General features: G+C 33.4%; 1 protein-coding gene across 1 annotated transcript in view; it reads left to right on the top strand.

The window, feature by feature from the left end:
* The first annotated feature begins 399 nt into the window (after nucleotides 1-399).
* Nucleotides 400-19,212, top strand: part of LOC149422897 (uncharacterized) — a 68,917-nt gene continuing 50,104 nt past the window's right edge. The window contains exon 1 of the mRNA XM_089632763.1: nucleotides 400-835. Within this exon, the coding sequence (XP_089488889.1) occupies nucleotides 757-835 (79 nt within the window). The 5' untranslated portion in view covers nucleotides 400-756. The remainder of the gene's footprint in view (nucleotides 836-19,212) is intronic.

Raw genomic sequence — 19,212 nt, 5'->3', positions numbered from 1 at the left:
TCTTAGGAATTAATAATAGCTCGCAAAACTCGAAAAGTAGTTGACCGATATCGCTAAAAAAATTCTTATTAGTGAACTCCAGATTACTCCAGATACTCCAGATTTGAACCCGCGGCCTTTGGATTACCTTACCCCTCAACCACGTAGGACGTCACACAGATAGAAGGTGTCGTAAGTTTAGCTACAATAATTAGGTATTTAGATAATGCTGGGTAATATCAAAATAACGAAATATGTCATCGTTGTTATTTGTTAAGATTTACGAATAGGTAAGCACCTAGAGAAGGCTTGTCTCAGCTGTTCGATCGAGTTCACCTCTCTCCGGTAAATAAGTCGGTGCAAATAGTACGTCATGTGTACTTGTAATTCGTATACACGCCACACACTGCACGCCTTGTCTTGTCAGTGTCCAGTTCACCACGAGCTCTCAGTCGGGTTAGTCTGCTTGTCTGCTGGTGCCCCTATCCCCGGCGTTCTCTCGACTCCTGGTAGCGATAAGATCGCGACAATACAACGGGCATTATTTGACTTGATTGTTGTCACGTATTTCCCAAATTATTTTAATCAACGATTTTTAAGTTATTTGAAAAAAATTTCGAGAGGACAAAAGGATTTTCTAGCAGCAGATACTTCTACCCGACTTATTTAAATTGAATTAAATTAGAAAGTTTTTATTGTTATAACTAGTGCAGTGTAATTACAGTGGTGTTTTTATTACGGTTCACAATATTAATATATCAATAATTATTTCACAAAATGTCTTCCTCTGTATTTTGCAAGATCAGCGGGGCCGAAAGATTCGCCTTCATCGTGGTGGTCGTCTTGATGTCTTCCGGTAAGTCTGGGAATTTTTCATTATTTTTAACGATATGAATAACATATAGAATATTCAATGTTTTGGTAATTATACAGTAAATAGGGACGCTTAATATACACATTTTATTTTGTAGCTATTTCTCTAAAAAAATACGGTTTTAATAAATACATTTAATTTGACATAAAACAATAAAATAATTTTTTCAAATTAACAACCTAAAAACCCATTTTAGGATCATTTGGGTTAAATGAGAGAAGAAAAAAGCTCACATTTAAAATTTGACATCAATAACAATAGCTGCCTATAATTTTAATTTTAATTAAAATAACAATTAAAATATTATTTTCCATATCAGGAAACTGAAATACATACATCTCATTATTTTCTAACTACGAGTACCTACAACAAATTGTTATTTAAATAAATTGTGCATATTAAGCATATCCCTATTTTCTTTACATTTACCAATTTTTTTTATTTGGAATAATATCAGTGTTACACGTTTTTTAGAGCAAGGCAAATTAAGAAGAATTACGCGACAATAAAATTTTCACGTAAATTTTTCAAAAAGTGCAAGATAGTAAAAAATTAATAAAGAGAGAAAAAATATTATTGCATTTATACGGATAAAGCTTACATGGCACCAACTTACAAGAAATCACCGCAATAATAATATTGTCAATTCGACTACCTACGTGGTTTTCTAAATAATATTCAAGTTTCCAAAATTATTAATTTCTTCGTTGTAGGGATGCAGATATGATTTTTAATAATGTATTATCTAATTGAATATCGCTGAATAGAAGTGGGTTTTTAAATAGGTATTGTTTGATATTTTATTTTGCAAAGCTTTCTTTCCAAATAGTGATAATAATTATTGAATTATATTTCCTCAGCTTTGTAACATAGGTACGTATAAGTAATAACCTAAAAGTGGAATCTGTTATTTGACAAAATGAATGTTGAAATACTGCGAACCTTATTAAATTAATCATAAAAACTTTAATTTTTATGTACGAGAATTACTTGTGGGAATACTTTTTACGTATTGGGTATCTGAGAAGGGAAATATGCAGAAAAGCGGGACACGGTTAAAAATAAAAAGGTTTTGTAGGCTGGTTATTTCATTTATTTTTTAGTTAAACCCAAACTAAAAGCCTGAGAACCGAGTTTTTCATTGTTATCTAACCGATATAGGACCCTTACTAATAAAATTCTTTTAAACTTTAAACAACTGATAAACAACCATTTACCATACATAGAAACATAAAATAGACAGCCTTGATTTAATTAACCTCATTGAATTTCATGTACCCATTAGAGCTACTCGTTCTAAAACCCTGTTTAATTGTAACAATTACAAGACTGAGCATTTCAAACACTCGCTTGTACCTAGATTACATGAAGTTAGTAATAGGTACGTAGATGTAGCGGACCTGTTTAAATGCACAAAAGCTAGGTACAAAAAGGCTATACTATCATTTCTTCTTAATCCTTACTAATATTAAAAAAAACTACTCATACCTATTGATAATATTTTGTATGTACTTGTATCTTCTAGTATTAATTTTATACATTCTGTCATCATTTTATGATCAAAACCCACAGTAATTTTTTTAATTCTATGACATGAATTATGTTGTATGGTATATTTATACCGTTTATATAAATATCAATAAATTAACGGTTGTGTAAAATTCAAAACACGTTTATTAGTAAGTAAGCCCCAAAGTATTTTTAGATTAAAATGAGCGTACTAACCGCGTCCCACTTTTCAGTATATTTAACTAATTTAATTCCACTTCATTATCCAATTTCCATCACGTATTATTATTTGTTGTACTTTCGTGCAAAAATACAAAAAGATATATATTGTACACGTACAATAGAAACACTAGATCTCATGGTCAAAAACTTATCCAACAAATAACTACTAATAGTCCAGTCAAGTTAAACATGAAAAGGGGGTTGTGCTTGCAAAAGGTCCAGTCATTCTGAATTTTTTATATGTTGTTAGGACCTAAACCAGTATTAAAAAAAAAAATTTGCAACTTCGAAAGTGTTGTGCGAGCGGCGGTGGACCTAAAAAACCAGGAAATTTTCGGATTCATTCAGTTTTTTCTCAATATCTCAGTAAAGGAAGGGTCTGACTGGTGTAGTTAGTATGCATACTCTTAAAGAAGACTAAATTTGCTATAATTTGAGACTAAAGCAAGCTATATAAAGCCATTGGTTTTCAAGATACAGTTCTTCAAAAATAGGCAATTTTTTCCAAAAAGTGAAATTTTTTCGAAATGGTCACTTATTTTGTAAAATAATTTCTAAAATACGCATCCCACGTCAAATATTATAGGAAATAAAGTTGTTGTAAATTTAATAAGCTTTCATTTGAAACTAGATTAATATCTGTAGACTTAACGGTTCTCTCAAAAATGGCAGATAACCAAAAACATTATTATTGAAGAACTGTATCTTGAAAACCAATGGCTTTATATAGCTTGCTTTGGTCTCAAATTATAGCAAATTTAGTTTACTTTAAAAGTACGCATACCAACTACACCAGTCAGATCCTTCCTTTACTGAGATATTGAGCAAAAACTGAAAAAAATCCTAAAATTTCCTGGTATTTTAGGTCCACCGCCGCTCGCACAGCACTTTCGAAGTTGCAAATTTTTTTTTAATACTGGTTTAGGTCCTAACAACATATAAAAAATTCAGAATGACTGGACCTTTTGCAAGCACGGATGTACATCTTGACTGGACTATAATACAACTTTTGGGCAAAAAAGCTTCTTATAATATCATAGTATTAAAATCTACAATAAAATACCACTCTCACTCTATATGTTTATAATTAAATTCATATGTTACTTTGTTGTAATATTAATTTCTTATAATTAAATTATAATATGTAAATAAAATCCTCAGCACGGGAGATCCCAGTAAGGATATCATTATCTGTATATGTTACTAAGAAAAGAAGATCATTATTATTATTATTAAATATATGTTATTATTTGGTATCGATTATTGGCGCCTCGTTCGAAGACAATTATTGTTAAATTCCAGTTGTAGAAACGTACAGGTAGATCAAGCAATACAAATATAAAATAATAATTACGATGATCACCTTCATGGGTAGTTCTTGTGTGATGATTTCATCATGAGAGCTATATTCTATTGGTAGAGAAGCCTAGGTGATTCCCAGTTTAAGATCTAAGTCCCTAAGTAAGATTTAAGTCCCCTATTTATAAGTGAAAATATTTGTAAATGTTTTCTGCTGTTTAAGTTAATTCGTGAGAAATAGTTTGGATGCAGGTGAATTCTCTAGTTGATGTTTCGTATATATTTTTGTCAATTGATATCTGTATCTGTTTTTTCTCCTTAATAAAAAAAAAAAAAAAAAAAAAAAAAAAAAAGAAATACCTAAGCATTCCGAACAATTTAATATTCAACAATAGTGACAACACGCGCCTAACCATTATCAATAACTAACTAACTTTATAGAAATGGCAGCCATTAATTCTCAGAATTTGCGTATAAGACATTCAGGTTAAAATGATAATTATAATACCATTTATTTGTAGTCTAAGAATGAAAAATTGGCTTTGTCGGAACAACTTTGATGTATTTTTCCATTTTTTTTTTCTTCTGGCTAAATACTATAATTCCGTCACATTACATTATGCTAATTATTGGTAACGTTATTTTATGGTAGATAGTTATGATAGATCAGTCGTATTAAAAATAAAGGTAGGTACCAACGTACGTAATGTTTTGAATCTGATATATTTTACCATTGCCTTACGAAGAAACTTTTGAAATGCCGTTAATGACAGTATTTAATGAAAATTGTGATTTATTGGTCAGTTGGTTTTTAGAGTCAGAAAGTTACTTAACCGGTTTTTTTTAAATAATAAAAAAACTTGGTTCAATTATTACTGTTACTGAACAAAATGAGGACGAAGAGTTATATACATGTGTATGGAAAAATTTTGTTTTAATAAATAATTGTAGAAATCAGTAGACATCACGTAAACTGATTAAATAAAATGGTAACCGGAGAACTCAACACAATGAAAATTCAACATACCATTAAGTTATGAAAAGGGATAAAACAAAACTAGGTTAAATAGGTTACGCAGGTTAGGTTTATAGCTTTAATGACTATATCACTTTTTAAATGTGTGTTGATTTGAAATTGTGTTGAGTTACCATGGAGGTGATTTTGCACAAAAACGGCGCTATGCAATTCACCCAAATATTATTATTAACTATTCTAATCACACAGAGGACTAAATAAAAGACCATTTTTTAGATTTGATTTATTTTTTAGAAATTAAAGGCTAAAGCGTAGACTAATTCAAAAAATCTTTTGGAGTCGGTCTACGCTTCGACGCATTTTAAGACACCTGTCAGTAACCTCGTAGCGAATGATTTTATTCAAATTTGGAATAAAAAATTGCAACTTTGAACTCCATTTATTCTAGAACGAAAGCTCAAACCAAAAAAGTTTTTCCGCTTATACCACTGGTTTCCGAACACCGTGTGTAAACCATAGTATAAACCATAGTACAAATATTTCATCTCATCGTGATGTGTACTCTTATTCATTGATAATTTATTTACATGCATTATTGTTTTTGGCTCAAGGATGTTTTTTTTAAAATAATAGCAATAAAATTGCTATTAGCCAGAAATCATTTTAAAGTTGTACCCGGTCCACTGGAGCAATTTTGGCATATTACGCCAAGTTTGCAAAAACATTTTGAGCGAACGCTTGTGATAATGTGCTATATTTATAGAACCTAAAAATATGCGATAGGCTGCAAAATCTAGGTGAGTTAAGTAATGGCTTTAAGCCGCAGTAAACAGTTGGCATGTTTCGTCATTAAATAATAAGGTAAATGTATAAATATACAACCAATCGCACGAGTGGTTAGGTGTTGTCTTCGCAATAAACCTATGTTTTTACTTTTTGTGTCTCGTCTGAATATTGCTTGCATGTTTTGTAGGAAGCGACTTGTGGGTATGTTGTTTTAAGAATTCATTTTTTGTAATAACTATTGTGGTTCACCTTGTAGAACAAGTTAGCAAGCAGAGATGATCGTGTTACTATACCAACAGTGGTATTATCTCAAATTGTGACGTTTCAATTTATTATCATCGAAAATAATGTATGTGATAAATTGAGTTATAAAATGCAAATCAGCTATCAGCTTGTTGTTAATGATACCAAGTTGAATGTCGATAATTGATAGAAATTACACGAGTCTAATGATAAAACAATAACACCAGTAGAATAGTAAATAATCCTTTGAAATAATAAATAATTTCGGTATGTAACAACTGTTATCATCACTTCACACAAGATACCTACAAATTTTATTAGCTACTGCCCAATGGCGTATTTTCACAAACTATGAATAGGTACTGTTAAAATGTGTGGAAGTTTATTTTTCTTATTATGGTTTTCGTACCTATTCTATACACATATAATTTTAATATTTTCATTCATAATTACTGATTTCGAAAACAATCTAAAACCCTACATTCCGAAACGGTTCCAACTGGCTACAACGTCGTTATGATGTAGAAAACGCCACTTGCCGGTGAGACGGATGTTACCAACGTTGCCCGGCTTGAAGTCAGCGCCGCCGAATTCACTATAAAAAAACGAACATAACGCTTTAGCGGCAAATCGAATGGCACATTTCAAATCGTTATAGAAATTGTGTTGGTCAACATAAAAATAAAATTAAAATACTGTCATTATCGTAATTATTCCTTGTTTTCTTTAATAATAAAAGAAAACACAGCAAAAATACCCTATTATGATAGATATGAAGGTATATTGAATATGGAAGCCATCATCTTCAACGTTGTTTTTAAATTTTGGTATAAAAATAGCTTTAAAATTGATATCAACAACTTTTGTTTGAAAAAATACTCAATTTTTATTTGAACTCCTAAAGGTATATACATACAATAAAAGTACTGAAAAATTACAATGAAAAAATACAGGCAACATAAAATATAAATAAGTGATATAATAAATATATAATCTGCCAATATCCTCCAAATCAACGGTAATATTTAAAAAAAGTATAAAATTGTTAATAATATTATGAAGAAATAGTTCCCACATACGGCGTCTGAAGTTTGCCAAGTTCAAATTATTATTGTCAAAAATGTCCATATTATTATTTAAATATTTGTTACCATGACTATGTAAACGTTGGGTCGGGGAATGCAAACTACAGTTGGAATGTTTCCCCCCTCTAGAAAAAACAGAACAAATAAAGTATCTAGGAATCCTAATTGACCATAATCTTAGATGGACACATCACATCAAACAAATCACAAATAGACTCCTCAGAACAATACACATTTTCCTAAACATAAGAAACATATATAAAATAAAACAATTGAAAACAATATATTATGCACTATGCCAATCAATAATAGAATATGGAATAATTGCTTGGGGAGGAGCGACAAACGCAGCTATCGCTCAAATAGAAATTGCACAGAAAACGATATTAAAGGTAATACTCAAAAAACATAAACTAACCGACACAGACCAAATATTTAAAAGCTGTGACGTACTTGATATACGCCAATTATATGTTAAAACACTACTAAACTACATTTTCGACCAAAAAAACAAACCCCAACAAACACAAAATATCACTAATAGACCGGTCAGACAAGCGTACAAAGAAAACATAAAAACTCCGACGGTAAACACTACCTTTGGACAAAGACACCATAAATACCACGCTATTAAAGCATTCAACAGTCTTCCACTTGAAACAAAAATTGAGGAAAATAAAAATAAATTCAAACACAAAATAAAAAAATGGATTAAAGAACAAAAAGACATTATTACCAAAATACTATAACATAAAAGAATAAAACATATACACGCAACACAAAAAAAAATATAAAACACACAACACACACAAACACATATATCATTATAAATGCCGATTTACATTCTCTTTTGATATTTTTCTTTTAGTGTTATAATTATATTTTAATTTTTAATCTTTATTTTTTATTTTAAATTTATCTTTATTTTAATGTTGTTTTTCTTTTCTTTTATTTTTTTTAAATGTATAAATTCTTAAATTATAACATGGGGGCCTCAGCACGGGTAAACAACCCAGTGAGGCCAACATTACTAAATTGAAATATAAAATATTGTAAAAAAAATGTATCAATAATAAAAAATAAAAAAAAATGAAATGTATGTATATAAAATGTCAATGTTTGTCTAGTTGTTCGTTCAGGTTGATGTAGATTTATAACAATCGAAAAGTGAAATTTAGTCAAATTTAATAAAAAGGTTAGGTCTTTAATTATTCGTCGGTTCTATAAAGTTAGAAATTTTGAAATATTCTTTAACGACAGGTAATTTACGTGCTCTAAAAGGATTTTAAGTTTAAAATTTACGAAGTCCATAAATTTTCTTTGAATTCTTTCTTCATTTTGAATATTAATTTTGTAGAAGGGAGTTATGTTCTATAAGGCTTCTTACAAAAGATATGTGCAACATAAGATTTTTATGATATAATAATGATTCAATTCAATTTCAATGGGTTATTATCATAAACTAAGAAGATGTGACAGAGATATTGAAAGAAGGGTAAATGCAGGTAACTCCACTAATGGAGGACTGAACGCAGTTGGTGCTAACAAAAAATTGTCCAAAAAAGCGAAGCTAGCAGTTCCCAATGGAGTTCTGGAACCTATCCTGACGTACGGAAGTGAGGCATGGAACTGGCAGAGATAGCATTAAAGTAGACTGAATGCTGTGGAAATGAGATCCCTGAGACGTATGTGTGTAAAACCGTGTATGATGGTGTGAGAAATGTGGAGATCCGCAAAGAGCTCAAGGCTGATGTAAGCGTAATGAGTAAGATTAAGAAAGGGACGCTTAGATGGTTTGGGCATGTAGAGAGAACAAGCGAAGAAAGGAGTAAAAGGAGAATATATGACGCAAATGCGAATGGTAGAAGTCGGAGATGCCCAAGGAAGACATGGCACGATCAAGTGAATCAGATACTTAAGTCGAGCCATGTCAAGGGTCAGAATAAAAGAAGAGTATGTACGAGACGATTTATGAATGTGAATGAGGCAAGGAGTGTGCCAAGACCGAGTTGTTTGGCGGTCCGTCCTCTCTGCCTACCACTGCGAGGAAACGGCGTAATGGTTAGTTAATTAGTTATAGAATACCGTTAAAAATAGGTGAAAGATTTAAAGTTTATTATTATGATTTCGCAATACGCACATTCTGAAACTGTTCCAACTGGCTACAACGTCATTATGACGTAGACGCCGCCACTGGCTGATAAGACGGCTGTCACCAAAGCTGCTTGGCGTGACGTCAACGCCGCCGAATTCACGAACACGTTGTTTTGGCGGCAAATCGAAATTAGCACATTCAAATCGTTATAGAAAATTTATTAGTCAATATAAAAATAATATAAAATACCTTCATTAATATTTTCGAAAGTAAAAAAAAAAACTGTGAAAATGCCCTATTGTTCCATAATTCACGAATGACTAGTGTTTTAGTACCCAAGTTTAAAACGGTTCAACCTAACCTAACCTATCCTAACCTACTTAACCCAGTTAATAAAGTTTTTGTTTCATCACTTTCCATGACTTTAAATAACTTTTTAAAGATGTGATGAATTATCATTTTGATGATTTATCCGGTCACCAGCGTACAACATAGTGTACAGCATAAAATATCTATGGGTTATTAAAAATTCTAAAAATCTTTTGCAGACTAACTTAGGTACGTTACATCTCGGATGTGATTTGGTTAAAACCCTTCAGCCACATTTTTGGGAACGTTACATTACAGTAGTATAGAATCTTTTCAAAATACAACCGTTCAATGAACTCAAATTTGAGGGTCATTTAAATTTTTTATCTGTTTGTGTAAAGAAAAATAATCAAGACAACTGATAAGGCCCACCTGCAATTTGATATTTTAACATGAAATTATTTTATTGTCTTTTCAAAATTGGAATTAAAATATCCCCTGATGTATCACCGGCTGGCGCTAGTAAATAAATAATTATGTAATATTACTATGTTCTAAAATGAGACGCTGAAAACTTTAATCAAATCTTACGAGGGTGTAAGTACATAAAAGATTACCTGGCTGGATAAAATAATTATTGCTTGACATCAATCAAATACCAATAAATCAGATTTAAGGCGAAGCTTAGTGCTAAATCACTATTTTGATTCATCTTTTAACGAATTGGTTTACATCGTGAATACCAAAAAATATGCTATAGATAAATTGAAGGTTTTCCTATCGTTTCGCTTGAGTAGAATACAAATAAAATAAAAATATAAATGTAAACTACTAAAAAAAATATTTTTTCAACATAAATGTATGAACGCGTAAAGGAGACAACTTTTAAAAAAATACAATATTATAGCTAAGATTTTATCTGTGACAGTTTGACTTGATTAACTTTTTTGCTTTCTTATAAAATTATTTACAAAATAAATAAAAACCAGTTTTGTGCTTGAAATCGAACGTTTCTAGACTCCGTTTGTCACCTATGTCTATTACCTACAATATAAGGTATACCAAGAATATACACATTTTTGGCTTGTAGCTTCCTCTTAATGACTTACTGAGCAAGAAAGATCCAATAACCAAATTAACGATCATTATTTTATGGTTTCTCTCGTCATCGATTTCTCAAAAATAGGACGCGGCAGAGTCGGGACGCAAATATGAAATCCAAACCTTTTACTAACTTCAATTGAACCCAGATGGCCAATGTATATTCTCACTCATCCCACCAATACAAGATATGATTAATTTAATTTAAATTAGCCGTAAAAAAAGTTGTTTTTTTTCTATTTTTATTAATAGATGTATTTAAACTTTAATAATATATTTTTTTTTCTTTGACTGAGGATTGAACCTTCCTCCCCAGGTTCTGGAATCAAAGCCGCTAAAACCTAAGCCAAATCCTATTTGGATAGTAACGACATTTATTTTGTATATTATCTGCTGTAAATGTTTTAAAATAATATTATATAATTTCAGAAAAATGCATGTGTGAGCGCGTGCATGTGCGTGATTATCACCAAAAGTCGATAGAATGCATTGACATCGACAACGAGTCTATTTGCCGAGTTTCAGCTCGATCGGATCACAGGAAGTGGGTTAATATCAATTCAAAGATTCCACTTCATTCATACATTCATTCAATCAAGAAAGCAAATCCAAAATTCAAATAGATTTATTTAAAAATGGAGTTCATTTTGACAAGTGAATAGTGGCGGGAAAACACAATTTAGGGGGGGAAACGAGTAAAATTTGGGATAACTTTGGAAGTGGTTGGAGGGTTGTTATAGAAATATTGTAAATTGAGAATAATTAACAGGAAAGGGAGAAAATAAGCGGACTTATTGATTTTGTTACACGGTACACATGCGAAAACCGATGTTTTTATTTTATTTCTCTCTATGCTCTTTAAAACCCTGCACTCGTAATAGGTAAATTATTTATGGTCATCACGTAGTATTGGTGGCTCTTAGCGAACGTGCTTTTATAAATAGATAACATTGAATTTCCAATACATTCCTAAAACTTACCGTAACTTGCACTTCGTAAACATGCAAGTAAGCACCATTTAACACGATTTCAAATAAGTTGTAATAATTCGATTGGTAGGTACCTACCTGCCTTAATGAGTACTACTTTTTATAAAATTATCTTGATTAGTCATTGATTGCCATTGATTTAGTCTAATATTAGTCTATGTTCTCAGCGTAATCGTCTATACAGGGTGTATCGGCACGTACCCGACAAACATTAACCAGCTATTCCTTAGCATATTTGGAGTAAAAAATCTTATGTGCACTTTGCTGTCCGGTAACGTTTTTTTTTAATAAAAAATTTACTATTCATATTTTCACCAAATGTCACCACTGTTTTATCCTTTGTCAAAGTTTGAAAACCCATCTGGCAATATTTTATTCGAATTCCGTTGAATAATGCACGTGTGTACATATATTGGCGCACTTTTACAATCACAACGAAATGGCACGGCACCATTCGTCTCATTTTTAACTATTATTATTTAGTGTGTGCGAAAGAGCGAAGACGCTTTTCGACATACTTGCTTATAACAGCTGTTTAACACGAAAACCAATGCCAATGACAGTGATGTAGTGTGGAAATTTTTATTTTTTTTGTTTTTAATTGAAAAAAAAATGCTACCGGACAGCAAAGTGCCAATAACATTTTTTACTCCAAATGTGCTAAGGAATAGCTGGTTAAAGTTTGTCGGGTTAGTGCCGATACACCCTGTATAAGTTAAAGGCAATTCCGTATGTGTGTACCCTATAGTCTCAAAAACTACTGGAACTATTTCGCTGAAATTTGTATTAGTGCCAGGAGTGTTTAGACAGTTGTGTGAGTGGTAGAAAAATTCGGTGACGTCCGAGTAAGACACGGATCAAATTGTAACTAATACTTGAGTGGTAAGATGTGGCTTTTGTGATGATCAAAGAAAGGGTCTAAGGAGAATGTGTTACGTGGAAGTAAATGGTAGAAGTAGTCAAGGACAACCGAGGAAAACGTGGCACGATCAAGTGAAACATATACTTCAAAAAAGCGAACTTTAATTATTATTTACAATAATATTATTTCCACCTAAAAGGTTTCAACCTTAAATTTTATTCCATAACCCCGAGAAACGCTGGGTACACGAATAAAACTTGCTGATATGTAATATTGTTATTTTATTAAAAATCTAGTCAAATTATTCGTGTACCTGTTAAAAACGGGACTAGAGTCCAATAATTTGATGATTTGACAAATTTCATAACAAACTATAAATAAAGCACGAATATGTTCAAAATAATAATATTTTCGCATCTCGTCCTTATTTTTATTCGGATGAGGGCACCTGTGTGAACACGTGTTCAAATATATTCTGAATTGCTAATATTTTACTAGGAAATGGTCATGCAGTCACATTTTCAACAGTATTTTTATATATCATTCGTACTCCGTAATCGCATCGGATGTACATTGTACACTCAACGGTTGAACCAACCAAATTGATTGGTCTATATGGGGTTTAAGCTAATCTAGTTTCATAATAAAGTTCCTACCTGATATCGAAATATTATTATCAGTTTTAACCAACAATTGAAGCTAAATTCTGACAATTCGCGATAACTACCTACATGTTTTAACGTGATATCTTGGCTTAAAATCCATAACTTTACAAATTATTTTTGGGGAACGTAAGTTAATCAATTGTCGAAATGAAAATGCAATTGTATTTATATCTAAAATTATTTTGGAACACATAAGATAAGAAGGACAATAATTTATTATTGTGTGGGTACATAATAATATTATTATCAATAAATATTAATTGACATGTTTACAAAACACTGAAGTGCAACAGTCTCGGGAAAACGTGCAAATAAACCGTCTGCTCCATTTAAAATAATTATAGCATATCTATCTATAAGTACCTAATTAAAGATGTGTGTTTACCTCCAGGTCTCAACATAATTCAAATACACTGTAATTGAACCAGTGGGAACTGATTTATAATCAAAATGCTGTTAATTAGTGCATTTGCGATAGCTTTACTTTTTGTAAATTAACTATTAATTAGAAGGCCCTGAGGAAAATAATTTCCCACAGGGCCTATTTCATTTTTGAGGATGCTGTGTGGAGGGTTTTTTTAAATAAAGGAAGGAGAAAAGTTCTGGGAAGAAAAAAAATCAACTCGTTAAAACCTTTTTTTTACTGAAATACATCTACTTTTATTAATAGATGCATCAATAAAAGTAGATGTATCGCCGTCCGGCCCGTCACGCAATGAGCAGACGCGTTTGCCACCAAGATCAGGACAAACCTCACCCCATGAACCGGTCCACCCCTGCTAAGTAACCAAACTTAGTAAACCACATGGGGGGACGTATTGCAGAGGTGTTGGTTATGCAATTAATGGTTCCCAGGGCGGCGGTACCCAGTTGTATGTCAATATGTGTACAATGAGGTACAATCTTACTAAGAGGCAAATCACGCTCAGGTCGGCTAGGTTTGATGTACCAGACATACTGGTTGATTCTTCTCTGAGTAAGATTGTACCTCATTGTGTACAATCTTACTCAGAGGCAAATCACGCTCGGGTCGGCTAGGTTTGATGCGCCAGACATACTGGTTGATCCTTCTCTGAGTAAGATTGTACCTCATTGTGTACAATCTTACTCAGAGGCAAATCACGCTCGGGTCGACTAGGTTTGATGCGCCAGACATACTGGTTGATCCTTCTCGTTAAATTCTGCGAAATTCTGCAAAATTCTGCGATCAGAGGTTAAAAATCAACTTTGAAATCTTTAAAATTGCTTAAAACAATTTTTTTGGAAGGGGCTACCAAAAATACAAAATGGACAGCGCCCTTGGGGTGATTTTATCACTAAAAGCCTCTATAAAATGTTAACCATTTTTTTTATATTTACGCCCTGACGGCAAAGAATCAATCTTGTACAACGAGCCAGAAAAATCAATATTCTCGGTTAAAAGAAACACGAATGCTTAATATCAACAAATATACATACTTAAACATATACATAATCAAACTGAGCGACCGCTTAGCTGTAGGTAATTTTGCATCAAACGCAAACCTCACTGTCACAACTATCATCAATGCGTAACTTATGCTAATATGAATTAACCCCTACAGTTTCCCCAATGTCATCAGTAACTGATATCGTAAACAGAGTCAAAGTGACATACACATAATGTTGTATTCCACAGATTGTAATAACAACGCATCGCATTACATATAAACACGAAAGAAAATATAATATCTATTATTAAGTCATCGTGTTGTAGGTATAATCACTCTAATCCTTTTAATACTCTAATCGAAAAAAGGATAAAAGATACGTCAAATAAAATTTTATTTATATGATAACAGACTACATTGTTATCATCTACTAATCTAATATACTGGTACCTACCCTCATGTAAGGCAGTGAGGCATGGAACTGGCAGAGAAGTGATAAAAGTAGGCTGAATGCTGTAGAAATGAGATCCCCGAGGCGTATGTGTGGTAAAGCAATGTATAATCGTCTGATAAATGTGGAGATCCATAAAGAATACAAGGTAAACGTAATGATTAAGATTAAGAAAGGGTCGCTCCGATAGTTTGGGCATGTAGAGCGAATGAACAGAGTGAGGAGTGTACGGATAATATATGACGTATATATAATGTATGACGCAAATGAGAATGGTAGAAGCAGTTGGGGACGCCAAAGGAAGACGAGGCAGTAGACAGACAATTATAGTATGTATGAGACAATGTATGAATGTGAATGAGGCAAGGAGTGTGTGCCAAGACATATTAAAAAAATTAACATGAAGGGTTTAGTTTTTCCTGTGGAGAAGATTTAACCCGGACATAAAGTCGAAAAAAAATGATTCACAAAAGACTACTACCAACCTATACAGCCTATAATGATATCGTCACTGGGATCTCAGATGTTCACAAAACACTACTACCAACCTATACAGCTTGACTATTAAAATATTTTTGTATAACTGGTAAAAATAATGTAAACTATGTAAGAGAATAGAAATGAATAAATAAATAACGAATTATCCAATTAAAATAATAAATCTATCTACCATCTTCTTCTTCTATCTATTTATCTATATTACACCTGGATTGATAATGGGAGACCGCACAATGGTCCCATCGCGGAGGATAGAAGGACAAAGCGTGCCGCCTTCAAAACAGCTCTAAAACAATGCCAAAAGAATTCGACACAACTCCAGATGGATAAAATAGCAGCGGACTTAGATAATCGGGACTTCAAATCATTTTGGAATAAGTCTAATAAAATGTTGAACATGCGTTCCAAAGTCTCGTGTAACATAAACGGAGAAACAAATCCTGAAGTAATTGCCAATATTTTCAAAAAACATTTCGCTACTACCACGCCGACCATCTCCTCAAACGTAACGCATTTGAACGCCTATGATGACATTGACCCTATAGTTACTGCAAACATGGTGAAAACCGCCATCAAAAACATGAAATCCGGAACATCAGCAGGACATGACGGCTTAAGTACCGAACACGTCAAACATGCAGGGGTAGCGATTCTAAAACTACTGGCAACATTGTTCACCGATATTATAAAGAGTGGTTATGTACCCAAAGACATGACAAAGACAATCATAATACCAATAGTAAAATCTAAACTGACAGACATAACTTTACAGGAAAATTACAGACCGATATCCATCGCCACCGTCACCGCCAGAATATTTGAACGAGTTCTCTTAGATCAAGTCGGACCCCAATTGAAAACGAAAGATAATCAGATGGGTTTCAAAACTGAATGCTCCACAGACTCAGCCTATTCTGCGTAAAACGGACGCTGGAATACTACAGGAAGAGAAAAACAACAACTTACGCATGCTTTCTGGACCTTAGTAAGGCCTTCGACAGAGTCTACCATCCATTATTATGGACCAAACTAAAAGAAAGAGGCCTACCATGGAAAGTAGTACGAATTCTCGACACATGGCACCGTCAACAAGAAAACATAGTTAAATGGAAAGATGGTTTCTCAGAACCCTTTTTCTTAAAGAGTGGGGTCAGACAAGGAGGTTGTTTGTCCCCAGTACTGTTCAACATATATATGGATGAATTAACTCACAGGTTAAATAACGCTGGGGTAGGCTGCCATATTGGAGGAGAATGCATCAACAACGTGAGCTACGCAGACGATATGGTGCTGATGGCACCGTCAATAAGGGGACTGAGAATTCTCTTGAAGATCTGCGAAGAATATGCACTCGAAACTAACATGTTATATAACACGAAAAAAACAGCACTGCTGGTCGTCAAATACAGAGAAGGACCAAAAAATATTCCCCCAGCATTTTTTAATGGAGAACCTCTCATAATAGTCGAAACAACGAAATATTTAGGGCATATCATCACCAACAACTTAACGGATGACGACGACATCGACAGGCAGAGGCGAGCACTGAGCATAAAAAGTAACATGCTTAGTAGAAGATTTAGACTCTGCAGCCCGAAGGTGAAAAGGACGCTATTCTTAGCTTTCTGCACTACCTTGTATACTTGCGAGCTGTGGGCCAATTTCAAAAAGCGTACCATGGAAAGGCTTCGGATTCAATATAATAATGCTTACCGCATAATGTTCGGACTTCCAAGGTACTGCAGTGCCTCCTCGATGTTCATGGAGGGGAGAGTTCCCGGCTTTGCAGCCCTAATGAGAACCAGGGTAGCAGGAACGAGAGGAAGGATCAACAACTCCAGAAATGTCCTCATCATCGAAACCCGCCAGACCTCAGGATCGAGCATCGAAAAACGTTGGAGAAAAATATTGGCCCCCATAATTATCGCTCCGATATACCAATAAGCTTCCTATGATATCACTCTTCACTCTATATATTTCCTTTCACTTTTTCTAATGTTTTATTTTTTTTTATCATACTTACATTTCTGACACAACTTAAGTGTCAGCTACACTACTCGCTTCGACGCTTCGACGAAGTCCTCGACGAAGTTAGCCGAAGTTCGAAGTGCGTGCCCACACACTCGTGCAACTTCGCGGTAACTCAGTCCAACTCAGTCTCTCAACTGCGAGTCCTTTGACTCGGGCGCATTTACCGACAACAATCGGAAGTCGGGCGAAGCGAAGCGAAGTTGCCCGAAGCGAAGTGAAGTTCGTGCCCACACTATCGTATTCAGTCAACTTCGATCAACTTCGCGAGTAGTGTAGCTGGGCTTTTAGCGTTTGATTACGCGTGTGTTTTTATATACATACATTATATAGATGTCATCTGTGACAGGTATAAATATGCTTTTAAAAAAACAGTGCCTTCATTGACCCATGATGACGTATCCCGGACGTTAAAGCAGATTGAGCCACGGCAACGTGTAGTGGGGTCCAACTAGTAAATAATAATTTATCCAATCATTGCAGAAGAAGTGTGTCTTTTTTTGATTTGTTAATATTATCTTCTTCTATGAGAGTTATGATTGTTTAAATAATTAAACAGGTGTATTTTTCAATATTATTGAATAAATACAGTGTTGTTCGACATATGATTTAGACACGTGGTTAAAACACAAATGGACAACAATGATGTTAAAACAAATATAGACGCGCGGTTGAAATCTCAAAGTGGCCAGCCAAAAGCAAGTCAATTGTAGTGCTTTCGATTTCGTAGTTTAGTATTAAATCGCCACGCGTCGCGTTTGGTCGTTTACTACCTCTAAGTAAATTGCATTAAAAAGGTGCTTATGCCCTCGTTTGTGATGAAAAAAATGTTTTGATTACTCGGCAAACACTGGTAAAAGTAGAGATATAAACTTTCAATAGTAAATACACACAAACTTTTTTATTATTATGAAAAATACATTTATTTCGATTGTTTCCCGAAGATTTTAGAGAAATTGAGATAGCGAACGTAGCAACACATAAGTATAAGAAGGACAAAATAATAATAGTAGATCGTCTCACACAGTATTCCGTGTTCGTCTTATAGTGTAAACGAGTCAGCGTATCTTGTTATCTCAATCACACCATGATGTAGAATGTAGTAATCGACCTAATACGAAAACGCCTCCCACTACGTTTATTTCGTGAACAAAGTTTGAATTAAGAATTTACTGGAAACAAAAGAATATTTCTTACTTGTTACATTTTATCTTGAGAGTTCTTCTCGATTTATCTTGTTTGTGATATAATAGCAAGTCTAGCAGTATTGTAACGTCATTGATGGGCAATAATAAGATTTAGATCAGATTTTCTAGTGTTTCAATAATTTTACATCGGCACCTACAATGCACATAATTATATGGGTGTAATGATTATTTTTGTTATGTATACACACACGATGCACTCACTAATCCTGTAATCACTATCGATAAGCTGTTGACTTATTTCGAGTAAACAGACAAATACAAATGAGACCTAGTTGGGGTATGTTGTTGGGCTGAAGGTTTTGGGGAGGGAGGAGATGAGGAAGTGGAAGACGGGAAGTAGCTGGCTATTCAGATCTGGTCACACGGCCAAAGCTATTTCGCGCAACGTTTCAATTCTGAATGGTGGTCTTACCCCTGAGCGATAGTGCCCTACGTATATACCATCTGATAGTATTATTGTCCTAGCGTCTGGACGATGTAGGCCCTCTGATTGGTCAAATTAAAATTGTCTGTTTCGGGTAAATTCAGTTAACTTGAAAATTAAGACACGATTTCATACTAAAATAGGATCGCCTCATAATAATACGAGATTTCTTCAAAAGCATCGTTTCTGCTCATATAATT

The sequence above is a fragment of the Hesperophylax consimilis genome, chromosome 6 (genome assembly GCF_061612785.1).
Source record: "Hesperophylax consimilis isolate HC1 chromosome 6, BYU_Hcon_1.0, whole genome shotgun sequence".
NCBI classification, from domain to species: domain Eukaryota; kingdom Metazoa; phylum Arthropoda; class Insecta; order Trichoptera; family Limnephilidae; genus Hesperophylax; species Hesperophylax consimilis.
Note: the sequence above shows the minus strand (reverse complement) of the source record. Positions and strands in the feature narration are given on the sequence as shown.